General features: G+C 42.6%; 3 protein-coding genes across 9 annotated transcripts in view; all 3 read right to left on the bottom strand.

The window, feature by feature from the left end:
* LOC122869405 (myosin-10-like) overlaps positions 1–8,596 on the bottom strand; it is a 55,904-nt gene extending 47,308 nt beyond the window's left edge. For 2 of the 6 annotated variants that reach the window (XM_044182378.1, XM_044182380.1), the window contains exons 1-3: positions 8,174–8,595; positions 6,550–6,927; positions 333–489 (exon numbers count right to left, since the gene is read on the bottom strand). In XM_044182378.1, coding sequence (XP_044038313.1) covers positions 333–489; positions 6,550–6,894 — 502 coding nt within the window. In that variant the 5' untranslated portion in view covers positions 6,895–6,927; positions 8,174–8,595. Of the gene's footprint in view, positions 1–332; positions 490–6,549; positions 6,928–7,991; positions 8,126–8,173 lie in introns of those variants that run through there. The other 4 variants (XM_044182381.1, XM_044182382.1, XR_006376313.1 and 1 more) reach the window with 3 other exon arrangements.
* A 374-nt stretch (positions 8,597–8,970) lies between these two features.
* ddx47 (DEAD (Asp-Glu-Ala-Asp) box polypeptide 47) lies at positions 8,971–15,481 on the bottom strand. The gene is made up of 12 exons (XM_044182376.1): positions 15,318–15,481; positions 15,015–15,108; positions 14,181–14,369; positions 14,022–14,093; positions 13,482–13,600; positions 13,190–13,261; positions 12,894–13,010; positions 12,591–12,737; positions 11,551–11,688; positions 11,383–11,453; positions 11,053–11,182; positions 8,971–9,339 (listed from the first exon to the last, which is right to left on the bottom strand). The coding sequence occupies exons 1-12, from the start codon at positions 15,444–15,446 to the stop codon at positions 9,157–9,159; spliced, it is 1,461 nt and encodes a 486-aa protein (XP_044038311.1). The 5' UTR covers positions 15,447–15,481; the 3' UTR covers positions 8,971–9,156.
* A 383-nt stretch (positions 15,482–15,864) lies between these two features.
* Positions 15,865–21,554, bottom strand: LOC122869403 (WW domain-binding protein 11). Of its 2 annotated transcripts, none has more exons than XM_044182375.1 (12): positions 21,407–21,554; positions 20,682–20,768; positions 20,522–20,553; positions 20,301–20,394; positions 19,807–20,003; positions 19,263–19,396; positions 18,974–19,140; positions 18,597–18,833; positions 18,099–18,224; positions 17,697–17,978; positions 17,353–17,538; positions 15,865–17,001 (listed from the first exon to the last, which is right to left on the bottom strand). In XM_044182375.1, the coding sequence occupies exons 2-12, from the start codon at positions 20,743–20,745 to the stop codon at positions 16,307–16,309; spliced, it is 2,214 nt and encodes a 737-aa protein (XP_044038310.1). In that variant the 5' UTR covers positions 20,746–20,768; positions 21,407–21,554; the 3' UTR covers positions 15,865–16,306. The 2 variants fall into 2 exon arrangements, with proteins under 2 accessions (XP_044038310.1, XP_044038309.1); XM_044182374.1 differs by having other exon boundaries at positions 21,360–21,553.
* Between the last annotated feature and the right edge of the window lie 243 nt (positions 21,555–21,797).

Genomic DNA, 21,797 nt, shown 5'->3' with positions numbered 1-21,797 from the left:
CAGCTGGAAAACTTGCCAGATAGTTAGTCTTCTACTTGACCCCCTCAATGACAGCAGACCTCTCAGATGTAATCAGTGATGTCACATCCTCTCTGACCTTGTGACTTTTGACACACTTCACACACTTTCTTCACACACTAATCTCCTGCAGCCAAACCCCAACAACTGAAAAATGACTTAATAATTCTACAATTCCATGAACACATGAAAATTCACACTACAGAGGATCATCATGACCCATGAAATTATCATAAACCTGTCAATGGTGACCAATAATGATAGCAAGGAGCTTTATAAAAGCAAGATAAAAGGTCAATTTGAGAAAAACATACCTTGAAGCATGCAGCGGTATGCTGACTCAGAGATGGCATAGATGTGTGGAGGCATCTCGTGCCTCTTCTTCCCTCTGTACATCTCAATGATGTTCTCTGAATAGATGGGCAGGTTCTTGTAGGGGTTGATAACCACGCAGAACAGGCCAGAATATGTCTGTAATTAAACATACAAAACAGACAAACATGGGAAATTAATAAACAGTAAGGAACAAAGACAGGCTGCATCTCAACATCAGAATCACTATATTTTCAAGAAACATAAAAACTATGCCACGGCTATTGTTTCAAATCCTGCTTGAAACTAAAATAAAACTCAGAATTGGAAGTGGATATAAAGAGAAAATGTAAAACATCAGTGTTTTTTACATTAAAAAGCAAGTTTCTAGCTTTTTAAATCATCAAGCCTGCATTCTATCAGTGCAGCAAGACCTGTCATTACCCACTTTTTAGGAGCTTACATCATCATATCGGGCATGCAACACAGAGATAGATACAGGGCAGACTGACAGACTAAATGAAACACTGAACAGACTCTTGTCTCCTGTGAAGCAACAAAAGACCCTGAGAGTCCTAATAAGAGTCTTAAAATCTAACAAAGCACTACACAATGTGAACACAGAGTGCATGAATATTATTAAGACTCATGTTGCAGCAAGTAGCTTGCGCTGCAAACATTTAGCCTACTTTCTGACTTGAGGTGTTGCATTTGGCTGTGTAATTAGCCCAAGGATCTCTCCCCAGAGAGTGTGTGTGGTATGAATGATTCTCAACTATGCTGTAGGCTGAAACGACCAGGCAGCAAGGCAGCCAGGAATGAGTGAGAGGCCCTGGTGGGGCAATGGCTCTCTCTCATTCTGCAGATGTTATAGGGGCTTTGCATTCCTCCTATAGACAACACAGAGAAAGAGCTGCTTACCAGTAGTTTGACTTTCATCACTGGAATGTTGAGCTAAACCTAGGGGCGTACGCAAATGTTCACCTGTACTTACCTCACTAGCTACCCACAAACAGTATGTACTTACTGAACGTGAACCTTAACTACAGTTACATGCAAATATATGGACCATAAATCTTTAAGAAGAGTGAAAGAATGTCATAACAACATTGAAGTAACGTAGAGTTAAAATTTAAGTAATTGGCCAATAGATAAATCATATAATCAAACACGGGTGGATTTAACCACCAACAACAAGACACATATCACATACAGACACATGCTTGATGGATGCTACGAAGCAGTCAGGCCTATGTGGCTGGAGGCCCCCGGGGATCAGAGGCAGCTGGCTCCCTGCTGGCTTCAAGGTCAGGATGACAGACATGTTTGTTTGTTCTGTCTCCTTCTGGGACCAAACATACACTCCACAGTGACTTTAAAAAAAAAACTTTTTACAAGGAACACTTGCATTACTAAACTTAAAAATCAGGGGTATAGGAAAGGAAAATTAGAAGCATGATCTGTAAAACGTTAATCTCTTCTTTTGACTGCCAGCATGGCTCTTGGGAGTTCATAAAAAAAGCATATGTCCACAACAGACTGCAGTCTGTAATGAATGACTGAGCCTCTGTTTTAAGGAGCTTTAATTGTTTCAAGAGCTGTTTATTCTGTTATCTTCTCCTGCTGTCAATAAATGGCATCATACCATAATATAGCACAGTCAATAACCAAATATGTAATATTTGGAAAAACTATGTCCTACAGTGGTCTTTTCATATCAAAGCATCAGACATTGTGACATCTGCTTCATAATTAAAAACTACATCCACAGCTGAGTGAGGCACCGTGCCATGAGTGACTCAGCAGCCATAGGTTCACAAAGGGGCCCCAGAGACAGCAGCCGTTACGTAACAGCTCAGTTAGGGCCCTCAGTCAGCACTGAGCAACTGATGCTCTGTACTGCTGATACAGAAAAGAAGCAGAAAGGGGTAGAAGAAAGAAGGCGGGGAAGGAGAGAGAGGCAGGCAGCAACGAAGAGTGGAGCAATGATCGAGCTGACAAGGCTCCCTCAGGTCCAATCCAGTTGAGAAGCAGAGGTGTAACAGTGAACCGTGTTCTCAGCCTTACTGTAAATTGCTCCCAACCTGATGGGAGGAGAGAGAGAGAGAGAGAGAGAGAGAGAGAGAGAGAGAGAGAGAGGGGGCCTGCTGAAATTCTAACTCTCCACTCTCCTTTTTCGAGGCTAATGAAAAATGTATCCCCCTTATCTGGAAACTGGAGTTGCTATAAATAGGGGTGTGTTTTGTTCTCTTTGGTTCTGCGACATGCAGCACTGAGGCTGCTGGCGAGGCTGCAGAGAGATACCTGGACTGTAGGTTCAACGTGAACTGTTCCAGGCAGCTAAAGGGTCCAGGGGGGCATTATAATGTGAGGCATCATGTCTTATATGCATGTTTTATAAAACTGCACAGAGCACTTAATAGGCAGAGTTGAAATGGTGCATCAGTGTTTGCCTACGAAACAGATATAATCTGATCTCTAAAAATAACAACACTGGTTGAATATGACTGTTAGAGTTAGAGGTCCCTTATTAATCCCCCAATCTCTGTGACCAATTAAACAGAAATGCCTCAAAATCAAAAACAAGCAAGGGGTACTTTTTGCATGCTTGTTGTTGCACTCCAGGAATTACTGTGAAAAATCTTGCAGGATCATTGCAGTATAAAGATCATTTACTACTACTGTTGCCGGGAAGCAGAGCATACGGCTAACTCAACGGCTGCCAAACCAACATGTCTGGCCTAGTCCAGGAAAGAGAAGGTGATATTTCCACTGTGAAATCAGATCCAGGGGAGGGGATGCTGTGGCCTAGTAACAGCTGAGCAACACACAGGCAACAGCAGACACAACAGCCGACCCCATCTGCCATCTCTGATCAGTCAGGCGGCGTGCCTACGTGGATAGGCCCTTCTCCATTGCAGAGGGTGAAGAGGGCACTCTGGGTGCAGAGGCAGCCTCGGTGCCACTGATCTGTGTGGAGTATAGGAGACCTTGACCATTCCCTTGACATCGCTTTGCTTTAGTGATTTCATACCAAACTGTGCGAATACTTCAGACAAGGCTTTTGAAATATGATCAGTACACTGAGATGCATGGTATCAAATCACATCAACAGCAGCAGGACACAAAACTTGCAGTCTATTAACAATGCAGTGTGAATCAGTGGCTATCTATATTCACTTCATACTCATGAATTCATGCTTCTGTTTGTCAAAATCATGGACATGAAAAGCAGAATGTCAAAGGTTACATCAGGGCCCTGTAAATGTCCAGCAGAAAGAGAGACCACATGTGACTTTAATTCAAACATGTAAAAACTCTCTCTCCACAGGGATATGAGCATGACTGTGCATTTTTGTTTTCATTTTTTTGTCTATGCTGCTTTACCTGTTGCTCTGCAGCAGATCCCACATTAGAAAATAGAGCAAGTTTTGAGTAGGAAAATGGAAAAGGTTGGCTTGCATGCATCTAGCATTTGAATCACAGAAATATTCATAATGCCATAAAAAGTAAGGATGTAAGAAATATGATGAGGTCAAGATGCAAGAAAGAAAGACACAAAGTCCATGTCATTATTGTCCAGGACCAGTGAGGCAGGGAAGAGGAGAGAAGCAGAGAGAGTGTGGGAAAGGGAGTAGAGTTGGTGAAGATAGGACGGACACTGAGCAGCAGCAGAGCTGAAGTGGGCGGCAGGAGACAGACAGACGGACAATCTTTTTGCCATGGAAGAATGCTGAGGCTTTCTGACAGCTGAGGCTTATCTAACGACACAAAGGCCTGCTTGTAGCACCGCTAGTGTGGGGTAGCCTACTGTGTAGCATTGCGGTTAGCCTGTGACTCACCCTCACAAATAGCAAGCCACTACAATAAATGAGTTGGCTCAACAGGGTGACTGACTTCACACAGATGGAGTCATCATAGGACAGACAGAAGGAGCAAGCATAGGATAGATAATCACACATAGACCAGAGGACCTAAAAATGCAGTGGTAGCCTTCAGGTTTCAGTTGCTGGCCAGCAAAGGTGTGTGACTGCAATCCACAGAAAAGGGAGAGATGATCACACTTTTGCCAATATTACTAAGATGTTGCTGGATGATTAAGTGGCAATAAGTAAGATTTTTGTTGATAATGACCTTAATATATGTTTGTGGGGGCGTGTATAGAGTAGTTTATCAGTACCATTGACTCATCTAGTTTGGCAGGTGCTGAGTCTGAATTCAATTTGTGGGCTGTACTTCACCACACTCACTAGCATTTTTCTTGCAGGTTCAACAATGAAGGACAAAAGCAAATGACATAACAATGCAAGCGATTTCAACTGTCGAGGCTTGTTGTCAAGCAAATAAGCAAACAACAACAAACCTGTATTATTACAGTATTGTGTGTGGTGATTTATCTCTTTGTTATAGTTTTTTGTTGGATCTTGGTTCAAATTACCCAGTTTACCTGTCTCTATTTTAGAAATGTGTCCATTATTTGCTCTAATTACAAATGGAGAGAGAGGAAAGAGCCCCATTTAACATCTGAAATTGAAGTGAGCTATGGACTACTGCATACATGCCCAATAAAACCAAGCCTATAAAAAACTAAAGATTTACATAAAGAATTAGTGTAGACTGGCCTCACGTTTAGCAGACTCTAGCAGATCTATACTGCTCACACTATGATTCAGATATAGAAGTCTTCCCAACCACCTCAACTAAGACCACAGCCTGGGGGAGGCATTATATTATGTCTGCAGTAGATGCAGATGAGCTTTGGGGGGTAAGTCAAATACACTGCAAAAGGTTTAGAACATAGAGGGTTTCTTCATCTAAGAGCAAGCTGAATGGGAAAATTCTTTTCCTGATTGAAAACCAACACAGTCAGACACATGTGTTCAATTTCTCTTAGCTGAGGGGCAAATTTACAAGCTCCAAAGCCAATTCTGAACCACGAAAAAGTAGAAACCATGACACTATGGTATGAGAGAGAAAATGAAGAGGAACCTAGGAGAGAACTGGGGGACTGGCATGTCAATTCAAGGCATACGGGAAATTGATAATACTACCTTCACTGAAGCGTTCAGTTCACCCACCCACCCACATTTTGACTTAAAGTCAAATGTGAAGCACATACTGTACACTTGTAAAGTAATGCATTAACATACAAAAGGGGATAGACTTCATCTGAGAGTCAGTGGTGATGTTCTATCGTGTCTTGTGAGGAGGATAAAGTATGAATGCAACAATTCCCCCTGCAGTCCCTGAACCAGTGTCTCTCAGGTGATAACCAACCCACATTCTATTCCTGGAAAACATGTCACTAAATGGGTCAAGATCGCAACTAGAACTTCACAGAGCGGCTCCAACTGTGGTGAAATTGGATTATAGGGACAGTTGCAATGCAGTGATACAGACAACTACAAACATTGGCTGTGATAAATTCAGAAGTGTAACATATAATTAAGAGATTAGGCAAGAAAATCACTTAACTGTCCATAGTAACAGGTAAATTGGATTACATTTCTGACCACAGATACCAGAGCTTTTCCAAACTACTCTATAAGCTGAATACATTTTAAAATATTGGTCTTGTACTGCTGGTATGGAGGTGACAAAATCATTCCATTACCCTACATTTTGGGCCAATTTAGTTTAGTTTTACACAGTAGGACTGCCAAAAGAACAGAGAGAGAGAGGTCAAGCCATCTCTGTGATCAAACAAGGCCCACCAGTAAGAGCACAGAGCAGGACAAACAAACTGAAACCAGTAGTGTTTTTTGAAGAGGCCTGCCTTTGGCTGAGGTGAGAGAGAAGCCATGGGGGGAGGTAATAATCTGTAACCTAGAGGCACTAAGGAGAGAAGATCCAGTGGAGGTAAAAGTCTGGCAATGGTTAAAAGACTAGTGAGACCTGTCACTCATACTGTGTGCAAATATGTGTGCGTGGTCAGGATTCATTCAGAGCAGCAAAAAGCTCAATGCCCTCTCTGTCCCCAAACAAAGACTGATAAATATCAGATCTTACTTTCACATCAGAGTGCAGACAGCTAAAGGTTAGGACAAGCGTGCATACAAGCAGAAATACAATTATAACAGCTAGGGGTGAAATTCAATCTACAGCTGTGAGAACCAGGGGATCTGTGAATCTTAAGGTTAATCATTCCCCAGTGAGGAAAATATATACTGTTACAAAAACACAGACAATATTTGAAGGGTCCAGGTCTATGTCACTCACGTATATGAGTCCAGAGTAGTAGCGGTCCTTCAGGTTATGCAGCACAGATGCCTCATTCAGGCAGGTGAGCTCGGCCATGTCTTCCACCTTGCTAAACTTTGGCGGGTTCATCTTCTGGATGTCATCCTTGTTGATCACCACCTTCTTACCGTTCTCGGCCAGCTCCACCAGCACCTCCTCGCCACGCTCCTCCCGGATGCTGGCCGCCTCAAAGCCATGGCGCTCTGAGGGGACCCACACCAGCTTCTTGGCCGTCCAGTCAGCCTGTGTGGCTGGGTTGTAAACCACAGCCCGGTCCACAAACAGGTACCGCTCCGGGTCCTCTTGCCCACTCCGATGAGACATCTTACCTGGGGTTTACCAGAGAAACGTGGCCACCTAGAACAGACAGGGGTGCAGGGATTGGTACCTTAGACGTTACATGTAGGACACAAAATATCAGAAACAGAATCCACATCTTATGTGTCCTTTAAAACTCTCTAATAGCCCTCTATGGCTCACCCTCTGTGATCAGTACAGACTCAATAAGGGATAATGGTGTTTACCTTCACTTTCTCATGGTTAGAGTGTCACTAATATTTTGTGTACTTCTTATTGACAAATCACATTATAAACAGTCAGAACATTCTGTGAGATAGAAGGTATGAATGAAAATAAATCTCCTGGACACAGGACACAGTGAGGAAGGGATAACGTATGTCACCAGTTCAGGGCATGACCAGTGCTGAACGGTGACACTAACAAAAAGTTGGACTACATTTTAAAACCATGTTTTAGTGTAGGTCTGGTCTCACTGAATGGGTCTGCACAATAGTAACGTTAATGCGCATACTGCGTAGGCTACACAGCTCTCACAGCAGATTACTAGTCCCCCTTCTTCGTCTCGAAATCTTGCAGTACAGAAAATAATCCACTGTAACGCATATCCCTGTCGTCCAGATAATATCTACAACCTGCACTTGTTCATACAGATGGAGCTTATACAACAGATACGATGACTGTGCGTTAGTAAGTCCCCAAAAAGGCACAAAATGAACGGAAACCAGCAGGGGGGAAACTTGCTGCTTAAGTCCTGTTATAATTTATTATTATATACAAATATTAAGCTAATTAATATCTGCGGTAATAAACCTGCGCAACTGACATAGCAAATGTAGCTAAATTAGGTAACCGGAATGTGTGACGCTAGCTAAAAGTCCAGTTATCATCCAGAGAACAACCGTTACGATAAACAAAAACAATTAACGTTAGCTTCAGAGAAAAAATGACTATCTGCAGCTAACGCTTTGTTTAACTTAAATAAAATTGTACTCATAAAGCTAGCTTAATAAAACTAGACAGCGCTTTACGTTACTCTCCTGTCTACGGAGTTTCAGTCCTGACGATACCTGATTAACATTTGTCTAGGTGAACAAAGGGTCACCAAGGTAACGTCAGGCTACCTCAAGTTACAAGGTGGGTTCTTAACTTGCGAACCACATAATGACCGTAGTCAAACTAAGTTTCCAGAGCGACATCCATCCTCCATCCTGGAGACTGGTCCGTTCATCCACGGTGATGGTGTAATATTCACCACGCGCTCTCTCTCATCCCCGTCCTCGCGGCGAATAATAACTTAACTTACCTGGTGTAGTCAGCGAAGCAGCAGTCAGATCCTGTTCACCAAGCAGTCCGATATCCCCCCTGATGCGACCCCGTATGCGACTAGCGGCTACACACAATTGAAATGCAGGCATGTATTTGGGCTTTGGTATGCACCACAGGCACAGTGCTGCCTCTACGCTGGGGCCCCTCCTAAACCGAGCAGACTTGACCGCTGCTGCTCCCGCCTACGATGGACTCTGCTCACATAGAGTGGCCATGCAGATCAATAGCCCGCACCGCACTGTCACACTCTGCGGGGGTGATTCACCTAAGCAGCAATGTGGGCCGCGCGCGCCGATGCCTGTCATTATCCATTTTAACTAACCAGTCAACACGTCGGTTAGCACTTTATCAGGACACTATGCTGTGGTAAACCCTTTTTATAAATCTATCCCCCAAATATCTATGCACTGCACACACCCACTAGATGAAGCCTGGAGACAATTGGGCTCTCACTTTGCGGTCTTTCTCCCCCCCCCCCCTCTTCATCATTGGCTGGAAGGAACCAACCCCCCAATTTGCCGCAAACCAATGAAAAAATTGATATTGCAACTGTTCTAGCCTTTGAAAGAAAAAATAACATATGTAACCATTCTGCTTTGATCCCATTCAAATGTAATATATTGTCATCATTCCCAATGTAATATATTGTCATCATTCCCAATCCCCTGCTGGAAACTGAAACACCCCCCTCTTGTGTCTGAAAGCGACAACAGCAGCATTTTAATGCTCAACAAAACTCACGCAATCATACATCACCCAACCACAAACACAAGCTTTGGGTTTTACAGAGGCATTTTATTACAAATGGAAAGATCCCATAGAGGGGCAGGAAAAGCATGTTTTCTGTAATTAAATAGTCGTTTGCTTCCTTACTAAATGCTGGAAAACACGCTGTCGTCATAATCAAGTTTTACATGAAAAACAAGAAAGGCATTGTATGTTGTGGTTATGTACAGTCTGTTAATGTTGTCCTCCCCTCCAGGCTGCTCCACCCCTCTTCTTCATCCCTCCTCGTCCTCCGCCTCGTTCTCCTCCTGATCCTCCTTTCACTTTCTTCCTCACGCCGCTTGCTTGTTCTGTGTCATCCTCGTCTCCATCTCCTACTCTCGGCCTTTTCCTTTTCTCACCTTGCTCCTTCATTTCCTGAGGAAGACAAGTCATTTGTTTCTCAACTTAATGTTTAAATGGGCTGCTTTTTCCCCCAATACACAATCCAGATATGACATCCATCTTTCTTTAAAGCAGTGGTTAGGCAGTTTATTCAAGCTGCAATGCTAAAACAGTGCAATGTTATTCAGTTTTTCTCATGTAAATTTAAAAAACTGTATACCATCAAGCCCTGTTTGATGGGAGTAAAACATAAAACATACTTGAAAACACTGTTTAACAAATAACTATAAATAAAGTCAAATAATAATTAGTTACACATTTTAATCACACATTAAAAGAATGCCGTTTGAGACCTTAACATACAGGCAGCTAAACAGACCCATGCATTCAAATCATTAACAGGGTGTGGTACTGCGGTGATTAGCTGATGTTAGCTTCAGTTCGTCATTTATTTATTTGTATTTATTGGTCTCACGTTGGGTTGTGCCACAAATGTCGGGACTCTTAAGTGCAGAGGACGCTGTGACAAGACTACAGCGCAACTGCTACCTCCCCCATGCTGGAGATGTCGAATGATGTTACATAAAGTTTGCATCTAGCTTTCCTTAGCCGACCAGGCTTTATATTTGGGACTGTCGAGCCAGCCCACGGAAAACTTTCACTTACCCATTGGGGCAGTTCAGTCCCGCTGCAGTTCACGCAGAAAGTTGGACGGCATCACACTGTCAAACATCTCCCAAACTAACCAGTGCTACCTATACTCGTATTATTTTCCCTAATCATATTAAACAAATCATATTATATTATTGTTGCCCCATATTTTTGTCTCTTTTATAAATAAGAACAGAAAATGAGTTGAAATTAGTTCAATAATTTCATTTTCATGGCATCTGTGCAGCCTTGTTTATTCACTGTGTCCATGGAAACGACGATGAACGCAACCATAAAAAGGTATGGTTTCCTTACGCAGAAAAGACTGTTTACTTTTCTGATAGCTACATCACAGCATAACTCATAAACGTTCAGACAAGCTTAATATTTGTGATGCTACATATGCAATTCAAAGACATTTCTTTCAAACTAATTTGGTCATGGGTGTCCAGCTTTGGTACAGTTATAAGGCACTTGGGGCAGAGCTGTTTTGCAGGCTGGGACGTACAAGCGCAGAGGCACATAGATATAAAACTAGATGTTTCATATCTATGTAGAGGCAGCTCTGCGTTCAGTCGCACGCCATACTTCTTGCCTCGCTTTTCGACAACGGCAAGCTCGCTCTGGCCTGCGTTCTCTCACCCAGTGGTAAACATTTTGGCAGCGCTGGATGCCCACTCCCAACGCCATGAAAAACACTCTGCTTGCATGATCAATTTATTTTTTTAGAAATTCTCAATTTTATATTTTAGAAAATAGAATAGGGCCAATAGTCCAAACAAATTTTTTTCCATACTCTCTTTTCTTTTTTTCATACTTATCAAGACCTGGAAATGACTAAAGTCAAATTCCATACTGCGTAGGAACCCTGCTTTACCCATTTAGCTAGTACTTTTAACCCACTATTTCAACCATTTATCCAATCCTTATAGCTAACTATCTGAGCGGTCCATTTATTACTTTACACAACAACACTAATCGATGAGCTTGGTAGGCTAAAGAGGGTTTATGCAGCTTGTGTTGCACACAACAATGTGGTTTTACATGTTTGAGGTAACATCTGAAAGACATTCAGAAAAAGTAAACATGACTTACCAGCCTGGCAAATCTCTGGGCCTCGCTCACTCTCTCCACCAACATCATCACTTCATCTTCCTGGGTAGGGAAGGCAGGAAGTTTCTTCCCAATCAGGCTTTCGATTCGCTGGAAAAGCTCCACATCATATCTAAGGTCACAGAATGTGTCAGTTTTACGGCAGTCAACTCCTTTTCACTCATTTACTTGGAGCATAAACAGCAACACAAATTCAACAGTTTAATAATGAAGGCAGAATGATCTGATCCACATATCAAGACACTGAAGAGGAAGTGTGGCTACTAGTGAGAAACAGTAAGAAAATAGTAAATAGTAAGAACTGCTTCTTACTGAGTGACGAAAGTGATGGATTTCCCGGACCGTCCTGCTCTGGCCGTTCGTCCGACTCTATGGATGTAGTCCTGTGAGGGCAGACAGATCCAGAGATCCATTCAAATCAAAATCAAACAAACGAAATCATCAAATAAACCAGCAATGAGAACATCAGCACCAAGGTACCTTGGAGTGAGTGGGGATGTCGTAGTTGATGACGCAGTCGACATGAGGAATGTCCAGTCCTCTGGATGCCACGTCGGTCGCCAGCAGCACCGATCGAGACTTGGACTTGAACTTGTTTAGCGCTCCTAGACGTTTATTCTGACCAACAGAGGGAGGAAGACCCATAGAGTGAATATGACAAACAGACAGCAAAAAAAAAAAAAAGACACTGCAGAGATGGAAAAACTATGTATTGCTGTATGCCATAAAACCAGAAGAGGGTGCTATTCTTTCAGCCCAAATGGCAGCAAAGCTATTCGACATGATACACATGCTATTCGTGTTTATCCTTGTCAGTAAAACAACAGTGAAATGTCCTGACTGAAGATCTCTACTGTGGCAGATAACGTGAATATAGTCTGACAATTGCTTCAAACACGGGTTTATCTGTTTATAGTAAACATACTGACATCATCTGCTGATAAAAAAAACCCTAAAAATCACACTCTACATTTTGGCACCATATATTTACTCAACTATTGTTTTCAGGCTGCACCAAAGAATGCTGTATTAACGTAGGGCTGCATCTAACTATTATTTTCATTATCAATTAATCTACCAATTTTCTTCTCAATTAATCATTTGGTCAATAGAAAGCAAACAGATTCCTATCACAAGTTCCCAGAGTGTACGGTGACATCTTAAAATGTCTCGTTAGGTGTAACAATCGGTCCAAAACCCAAAGATATTCAGTTTACTATCATAGAGGACGAAGAAAACCAGAGAAGAACCAGAATTTGAGAAGCTGGAGCTAGTGAATTTTTATCTTTTTTTCTCCGTCGATTAATAGACTATTAATCGTTTCAGTTCTTAAAAAAAAAAAGATAAAAAAAGGTGTTAGTCAGTAGTTTTATCTGTTTTATCTGACACCAGGAGCTCTGAGGACAAATGTTTGCACTTTTTAAGACCAACTGGATTCCAGGAAGCGTGTGAGTGTGGGAGAAGGCCTTGGAGGAGAGAATAGTGTGTGTGTGTGTGTGTGTGTTCCTCTGAAGCTCTACCTGACTCATCTGGCCATGAAGAGGGATAGCAGTAATGCCGAGGTTCCTTAACAACAGCGCCACCCGCTGGGCACTGTTACACGTGCTGCAGAAAATTATAAAGGAGTTGCCGGCCAGCTCGTTCAGGATGGACACCAGGTAACAATCCTGCCACAAAACAAACAAGCACAGAGCAGTGTTACAAACTCCAATATACTTTATATAAATACCATTCCAAAAGTAATTGTGGTATTCTGACTACAGAGGACGGACGGCTTGGAGCATTTGGTTTCAGACGAGAATGTGCATTTCTGTGTGTCCAACCTTGTACTTTGATGGAATGAAGACGTAGTATTGCTGCAGTTTGTCTACTGTAGAGTATTTGGTAGATACTGCACACTTCACAGGATCTTTCAGAGCTGCTCTCTGTAGTTTCTGGACCTGTAAACCAAATGAAAGAATGTCAGCGCAAGAGAAAAACGTGCTCTACAAGCGGTGGAATGCTCCGGTGTCTAGCAACCAGTAACACAGAACAAAGCAGCAATATAAACACTACTCACATGCCGTATCAAAGAGGCTTGATTAAAAAGCCTTCTAAGTATTGATAAGTGTTTGTCTACCTTTTTGGTCATGGTGGCAGAGAACAAGAAGGTGCGTCTTTCTCTGGGGATCACCTTCAAGATTTTATCCACCTGGCAAAAGAAAGAAGACGTACTTTGAGGGAGTAAGACGATTAATTATTTCTGTTCTAATCTTCCAAGTAAAACTGAGTGGAAGGAATATTTCCACTCAAGTGATTATGTTTCTCCATATTAAATACAGCGAACATTACAACATTAAGCAAAATGTAGGGGGAAACTGTTGCACTGAATGAACGCAATGACATCGATGACTCAGTTTCTAACTACCCACCTCAGTCTCAAAGTCCATGTTGAGGATTCTGTCTGCTTCGTCCATGACCAGGAACTTCAGAGCTCGTAGGGAGAAGCCCTTCGTGTTCTCCATGTGGTCTATCAAGCGACCAGGTGTGGCTGTAAACACATTTGATTCACTTCGTCACATTAATGCTAAAGTGATCAGTTGTTTAAACTGCTGAATATTGAAACAACTGGGAAAAAAACGAGGTATTTCAGCGATCACTGGACAGTTTCCGATCTGACAGAAACTTTTCTATTAACTTTTCTTAGAAGGGGATTTGACCCAACATCGTTCATTTCAATACAAAATGGACACTTGTGCTTGCTTTGGGAGTTGGTCAGATTAAATAGGGACTTACAGTATAGTATGGGAAACTAAAAAAATATTAATGAAAATGTATAAAATAAGATCAGTTTAAAATAAAAACAACCATCACAACATCAGCTCAGCACAAGCAAATATTCACACACATGCAGGTCATTACATCTGTATAAAAAAAAAAAACACTGATCATAGTTTCACTTATGGTCTTACCAATAACAATGTGTGGTTTTTTAGCCAACACCAAGGACTGGGACATCATATCGATTCCTCCAACTATGACAGCTGCAACAGAAATGAGACAAGTTTTAGATACAAAACCGTAGAAAGTCATCTGCATCATTGCAAAATAACCTATTAATGGACACGTACCACACTTAACACCAATGCTGGAGCCCAGGGCCTCAAACTGCTCAGAGATCTGAAATGCCAACTCCCTGGTGGGGGTGAGGACGAGAGTATGAAGCCTCTGGGGGGAGCCCAACAGCGACTGGAGGATGGGCAGTGCAAAGGCCCCCGTCTTTCCTGAACCTGTCTCTGCCAGGCCAATAACATCCCTCCCTGCAGTATGAGAAGATGGTGCAGACGGACGTTATAGAAGTTATGTGTATTGAGCAGCAGAGGAAAGTAACTACGTACATTTCCTCAAGCACTGTACTTCCGTACAATTTCGAAGTAATTGCACTTTACTTGAGAATTTCCATTTGATTTTACTCTCTAATTCTAGTCCATTACTTTTCAGAGAGACATATGCTGTACTTTTTACTCACAATTATTTGGCAGGTATAGTAGGTACAGTGACTTTGCTGATTATGATTTTAAAAACCCTATAATAATTCCTTCAAAGTTCCACCAGAAAGCCACAATGACAGGTGAGTTGGATAAAGAAAAACCTTTGACTGTGAAAAAAATTAACCCTGCACACTGTCATCACAAAAACCTCTAAGTAGCTGAAATATGATGTACTGTTACAATAAATTAAACCTCCCAAAAGTACATAAATAGGCAGAATTACATCCACTACAGCCAGCAACAAGATTAAAATTATGCTTAAATGTCAGTAATAATAATAATACAATAATATAATATGTAATAATGTATGAATGATGACTTTACCCACATATAGTTGATAATACTTCAGTAACATTTTGAATGCAACCTTCTCTGATGGAGTCAGCTGACAGAGAGGTTACTGTGATCACTCACCTTGCAGGGCTACAGGTATAGCTTCTATCTGAATCTTTGTTGGACTCTTCCATCCCAGCTGATCGCAAGCCTCACACAGAACCTCAGTAACACCCTGTGGACGACACACACATTTGTAAGTTGCTGACACTTGTTTTGCCACCAAATTACAACCGTTCTTTAAACGTTGTCAGACACCAGGCACACTTATACGATAAAAATACAGATGAAACTAGCTTAGTTTAGCTAGCTCAAACTGCTATGCTGCTGCTTGTTTATGTTGCTAAAATCACATCTCTTCTTCGCTCCCTGAGATAAACCTACCAAATCCTTGAAGGTCTTCACTGCCTCATCACTTTCGCCGCTATTAACGTGACCGTTATCATTATCACTACTCGAACCTTCGAGTGCTTCTTCTGTGTTTGGCTTCACGCTTTCCTCAACGTCCGCCATGCTTTTCGCCCCAACGTGTCGTCAGCTCCGCAATGCGCAGATGCCGAAACAAGTTAAAGATTAAGCCGCAATGGATGACGGGAATTGATGTTTTGAATACGTCCTTGCTTGTCAGCGTATACTGTACCGTAGATTGTATAAACCTACACACAACACGAGACGTCCACCATCTAAAACTTTAACACCGAGCTAAAAAACAAATAAACATGTTGAGTAATCACTAAAGTCGCTAAAATTAAACAAGTGGGTTTGAGGAAAAAAATTACCAGGAAATTTAAATTGCTGACTAGTGACATTTTGAAAAATCTTTTCCCAGATATAGAGAATCCTGAAATGACTGGGTATAATATGTAAATATGTATTTTGTCCATGTATTGCTTGTATTGTCTCCTTTATTACATCACACTGAAACATGAGGTAAAAAGTTTCTGATGTATTTATTTAGCTGCAGATCCAACAGTTTCAGACATGTCTCAAACATTTCACACCTTTCTTTTGATGTCCAAAAGAGGAGATCACCAATGAAATAAACGGTCATAAAATCATACAAAATGTTTTTTCTAGTCATGGCAAAATGCAGTTACAGGAAAAACACAACATACTGGAGGACAAAAAGCACTGGGTAGTCTCTGGCAAAAAAAACAAAACCAAAATGAGTGCAGAGAATAGTGTTCTTTTTATGAGTCTCCTGGTAGAATAGTAACCAATCTAAATGTTTCCAATTATCTAGCTGACAGCCTTGAAGACAGCTACCTCTATGAACAGTTCATGTGCAGAGTTCTAACTCTGCACAGAAAACAAATACACTCCTTTTGTTCAGAGCGCCCCACTGAACAACCGTCCCAATGCCCTCTCGTGTCTCAGAGGAGTCCCTCCATCTCCCTCATAAAGGCTTCATACACCTGGTCCTTAGTCTTCATGTTGGTCTGAGACACAGCACCCATATGGGCTGCGTTGGCCAAGCCCATCTGAGCAGCTGTTGCCTGCTGTTTCTGCCCCTGTCCACCTCCCATGCCTTCATCTCCCCTCCTTCCTCCAACACCACCCCCTGCTTTCTCCAGAGGCCCAGCTGCTGCCCCAGGCATTGCCCCGCTCTTGTCCCTACGCACCCTCAGTGCCGTGGGCACAAAGCGGGTGACCTCCGCCTTTGGATTGATAATCTGAGGTTTGGCAGAGATGGTGGCCCCACCAGAGCTGGCACCCGCTGCCAGGCTGCCTCCAGCTGCTGCGACAGAGGTGATGTTGGGTCGCTTTTCGATGGTGGCTGCGTGGTGGTGGCTTGCGGGGTTGCTGCCAGGATTGGTGCCCGTGGGGGCGGCAGCTGTCCCTGGGGGAGGAGGCATCTGCATGACACCTGGTCGCATGGGCATGGGCATGGCAGGGGGCGGCAGGTTGCTCTGTGAACCATCCTGGTTGGCTCCGGAGCCTTTTTGTCGCTGGACAATGCTGGGAGGAGCGCTGAGCACGTTGGAGTTGAGAGGTGGAGGAAAGAGGGAGAGTGGTGGGGCAAGTGGACGTGGGGGCCCTCCTGCTCTTGGGGGAGGAGGTGGGATACCTGTAAAAAGACACAAGACAGATGTATTTTGATGAGAAATGTATGAGACATTCCTCTTCGCCACTCCATAGAGTTGAAACAAAGTATGCTTACATATATTTAATGGCGTATAGAAGTCTTTCTACTGCCTTAGTTTGCAGCGATGGTATGTAAAATAAATATACATTTTACAATAGCAATGCTGTTTGACAAAGAATTATGTCATGTTTGCTCAGCATGTGTTCATGCACACACAAGAATATATACAGTATATACACACACGGTTTACCTTTTGATTGGAAGTACTACACACTTGTGCATGCGTACACACAGATGTGTGCCTTCATACACTGTATGTTCACATATGCCTACCTGGTGGTGCAGGTGGTGGTAGTCTCGGAGGGGGTCCTCGTGGTGGAGGGCCTGGTGGGAGGCCAGGAGGGGGGCCTGGTGGAGGGCCTGGGGGCCGACCTGGTGGAGGTCCAGGAGGCAGAAGACGAGGCATTGGACCCCTCATGCCTCCAGGTATACCGGGAGGCCTCAAGAATGGAGGAGCACCTAAAGATGACAGAATATATCATCTAAACGATGCAGAGTGTACATATGGATAATGATCACAACCAGCACATCCTTAAAACAATAGGTTCAAGGATGTATTCTAGTATCCAGTTCAGAGTTGGAGCATAGTAATCCAGCTAATAAATGTTTTAACTAACCTGGTGGTGGGCCAGGAGGTGGGCCAGAGGGTGGGCCAGGAGGCCTCATTGGAGGAGCTGGGGGTGGACCCAGAGGTGGAGGCCCAGTCATTGGGGGACCTTGCAAGTGTGGAGGCCCTTGCTGTCCCACTGGCCCAGCAGGAGGGGGTAGACGCTGATTGGCCATAAGGTGGGGCTGATTGTCCCCTGGTGGTCCCCTGTCCTCGATATCTGAGCTGTCTGATTCATCTGTGTATTCCTCCTCTACCTCTTCTTCTTCCTCCTCTTCAGGAACTGACTGACCTGAAGACAAAAAAAAAATATATATATATAAAAAAAATACCATACCATGTCATCAGAAATAGAAATTAAGGTGTACTAGCTTAGTAAGTATGCAGCGAAGACACTAGTTTACTACAGTACCTGCCATTCTCAACATCATGGCCTGCAGGGGGGTAATGGCCTTGGTCCTCTTCACCACCCTCTTTTTCTTCCTCTTTCCTTCACGGGGTGCCTCTGCAGGCATGTCCGCAAAACGTACAATGCGACCTAAAGTAGTTAGACATTAACACATTCATCAAAAGAATATAAGTATAATTTTTCATTGTGCATTGCAGAGTTTTACCACGTCCCAGAAAATATGTCCTTTATCACCTTTGGTGCTTTTGCCAAATAATTAAAGCACAATTCTCTGTAATAACCCAAAGTTCAACTGATTGTTTGGGAAATGGACATGCTAGTTTCCCAAAACTGTTGTTATAATAGTGCAATTTCGCTTCATAGGAACCTAAATACCCAAACCTATAATATTTCTGTAATATAAAATACAGAAGAACCACTAGTACATAAATAAAATGAAGTAAACTCTTTTGAGAGTTGAGAACTTGCAAAAATGTGCTGAAGCACTTTTGTAACACTCACCAGCATGTCTTTCATTTCTGTCTCTATCCTCCTCTCTGTCCCTCTCATCATCCTGCCTGTCCACACTCATTCTCTGGTCACCGTCTCCCCCTTCATCTCTCTCTTCTTCACTGTCCTCCTCAGAGTCGCTTTCGTCGTCGTCCACATCATCCCGATCTCTGTCGCTCTCGCTGCCACTGTCCCGATCTCTTCCCAACTCCATGGCAGAATCTTTTTCAAGACCAGGAATGGAAGGCTCTGTTCAGGGGGAAAAAAGAGTTAGGGCAACAAGCAGAAAGGTGAACAACCCAATTATGAAAGCAAAGTCCTATTATTATTATTAAAAAGAAAATTTGCATCCAGAAATGTAGTCATTAGGGGAACAGTTTGTGCGTTACCTATGTCTGTGCTGTAACCTCGTCGAGCAGGAATGCCGCACAGCGCCAGGACCTGTGGAGGTGGGGGTCCAGGTGGGGGCCCAGGGGGCTTCTTCCCTGGAGGTAAACGTGGCACACCTGGCACTGTGGCCAAAACCGGTCCAGAGGATGATGACAGAGGTCCTTTACTGAGAGATCCATAAAAACAGAATTTCCTCAAAAAAAGAATTACCTGGCACAGCAGTACTCAGAAGCATCATATACAGAGTCTACCTGCAGAACCCTTTAACATACACAGGTTAATGCCTACCCAAAAGAGGAGTTCTTCTTCAGTATGGAGGGAGGCTGAGCCCCTGGAAGTGGGATGTCCTGGATGTGGATATTGGAGGGGGCGTGAGGCATATCTGGTAAAGGGATACTGTCAACCTCCACTGACTCTGCATTCTGAAAAAGAGGACATAATACACGTGATGGTCAACAGAGTCACCACAAAGCCTAAGAAACGTAAAGGAACTAGAATATCAAGTGTTAAAGCTCAACATACTGTGTACGGATTTCAGCAAATGAAACAAAATACACAAACATGCTGGTGCTTCCAAATAATTTGTTTCCTGAATTCTATGCCAATATTTCATCCCCAATGGATCAAGATTGATAAAAATCTTGGTGTTAAAATTAAATTCATCGCTATGGAGCATTATGCCTGGAGCCAAAACCATTTTCATATTGCTGCATCTTTTATGCAAGAGTGCATACTACATCCATAAATGTATCCAAATCCTTAAAGTAAAATACAGTAAATAAAAAAAAAAAAACATGCATATGCATCCAAACAAATACACACACAAACACACCTTGACTGAGTCAAAATAGAGAGCCAGCTGCCCTCGTTTGGTCTCATAGTCCAATTCCAGTTTTCGTAGCTCCTTGTAGGTGTCGGGATTCTCTCTCTCGTACAGACGTACAATGCGCTCAAATGTCTCACGTAGCTTCTTCCTCTTGTCCCTCAACACTTTCTCATTCAGCAAGGGCTGCTGAACTGGGTTGAACTCTGTTGAAGGTGTTACAGAAAAGCTGTTTTATTTTTGTTGTTTTTTTTAGCAGAAGCAGCAAATTATTAGTAAAATTTAGAAAATTACGATTTTTTCCCCCTAAAGATAAATGAGTGTTAAAATAGTCCAAACGCTGTAACTCCTGAAAAAAATACGAACATCCTTTAAAAATCTATCCTATCCTTCTAATTTTACAGTAAGATAACTAAGGACAGTAAACGTATGTACCGCCTCAGTACCATTTTTAACTGCACAAAAGCCAGTTCAACAGCAACATACACATTCAGCCCCCTCACCCATCTCATCCAGCTTCTCCATGTCTCTGATGATCTGCCTGGGGTCCTTCATCTTCAACACCGCTGCTCTCACCATCATTCGCTGCTTCTTGTTCTACCAAGAGTATTTACAAATGAAGCAAACTGTTACAACAATAACATTAAGGTTGTATTTAAGATGAAAGAGTACATTAAAAGTGAATCTTATGTGTCAAGACCATTTTTTTTCCAACCATTTTTACCTTTTTTAACTCCCTTTTCCTGGCCTCCTTTCCTGTATGGAAGGTAGAGAAGAAGTATACAATAGTTATCATTCTGACAACAACAGATTGATAATTCTTCAGGTGTTATCCAGCATGTCTGTGCCAGAGGAACCAGCTCTTGGTTACGGTCGGTACTTACTGGCCTGGTCGGTGGGGTTCATAAACTTCCCACTCTTGGTGGACGAGGTTGAACGTCGCCCCATAGTGCCGGTGCGTCTCCTTCACCCTGCAAAGTATTAAAATCCCAGCAATGATGTCAGGTGAAATGAAAGCACGGGTATCCGCTGAAAAGCTATGCACATGTTCACTTTACATTTGCATTTCACAATCAATTCAAGGATGTCCCTGGTAGATAAAAGCATCTTTGAGAGGACGGTCCGTTAGCTAACTGGTAACAATAACGTTGCTCGTTAACTGTTGATACATACAAATGGCATTTTGGTAGCGTTATTAGTGAAATTATAGCTATCTGGGACTATAACCCTTAACGTGATTTGAAAAATAAACGCTGCACGCCTTGTTGAGTATGACCGATAGCCACTGTTAGCACAAAGTTGCCAGTCAACGCATGACTACTGCACAAGCTAAGTCAATCATCAACAGCTCTCTCTGTTAGATAAAGCGTAATCAAACGCAGTGGTTATTCTAAGTGACTAGCAAACATTATAAAGCCAGTAAAATTCCATGTGATATATATCTGAATCTCATTCAATCGTGCAGCAATTGGCTGGCAAGTTAGCCGGTAACGTTAGCTTGTACTTGTAGCTAGGGCCGCGTTAGCATCGACGGAAGCACAGGGGGAAAAACTTGACTTTACCTTTTATTCAAGTAAAACCTATAGAGCGCAACGCCCTACACACGCACCTCTGGGTATCAAAAGTAAAGCAAAACGTATCGTTTAAGCTCTGAAAGAGAAATCCAAAGCCTTTAGGACTGAACGCACACAGCAACTTCATTAGCCGTTCGCCATGTTTACTGCCGCGAGCAGGAGCGGAAGAGGCAAATTTGACGTCATCAAAACAGTTATGACGCTGGAAGGAATGCTCCTTTTTGAGAATATAAACATTATTAGTATTTTTGATCTTGATTGACTATATGTGTATTACTGAGTTCTTTATTTAAAATATACGATAATTATGGTGCAATGGCTTGATGCTCGTGTCTTCTAATGGTCACTATGTGTAACTACAACCGCACTCTAGCATCAAGTCAGAAAAGTGTCATTAAGAAAACGTGAACATTTATTCTCTGAAGA

Source organism: Siniperca chuatsi, linkage group LG21, assembly GCF_020085105.1.
Source record: "Siniperca chuatsi isolate FFG_IHB_CAS linkage group LG21, ASM2008510v1, whole genome shotgun sequence".
Lineage (NCBI taxonomy): Eukaryota > Metazoa > Chordata > Actinopteri > Centrarchiformes > Sinipercidae > Siniperca > Siniperca chuatsi.
The sequence above is the reverse complement of the archived record's forward strand: the minus strand, read 5'-3'. Positions and strand labels throughout refer to the sequence as shown.

Excerpts from the sequence above, each read along its gene's own strand:
- LOC122869403 (XM_044182375.1), bottom strand. The coding sequence starts at position 20,745 with ATGGGGCGACGTTCAACCTCGTCCACCAAGAGTGGGAAGTTTATGAAC. Across the intron at positions 20,554-20,681 it reads GAACCCCACCGACCAGGCCA|GAAAGGAGGCCAGGAAAAGG; the intron begins GTAAGTACCGAC and ends CCTTCCATACAG. Across the intron at positions 17,979-18,098 it reads CATGATGTTGAGAATGGCAG|GTCAGTCAGTTCCTGAAGAG; the intron begins GTACTGTAGTAA and ends TTTTGTCTTCAG.
- ddx47 (XM_044182376.1), bottom strand. The coding sequence starts at position 15,446 with ATGGCGGACGTTGAGGAAAGCGTGAAGCCAAACACAGAAGAAGCACTC. Across the intron at positions 14,370-15,014 it reads TATACCTGTAGCCCTGCAAG|GGAGGGATGTTATTGGCCTG; the intron begins GTGAGTGATCAC and ends CTCATACTGCAG. Across the intron at positions 12,738-12,893 it reads TCATTCCATCAAAGTACAAG|GATTGTTACCTGGTGTCCAT; the intron begins GTTGGACACACA and ends GTTTTGTGGCAG.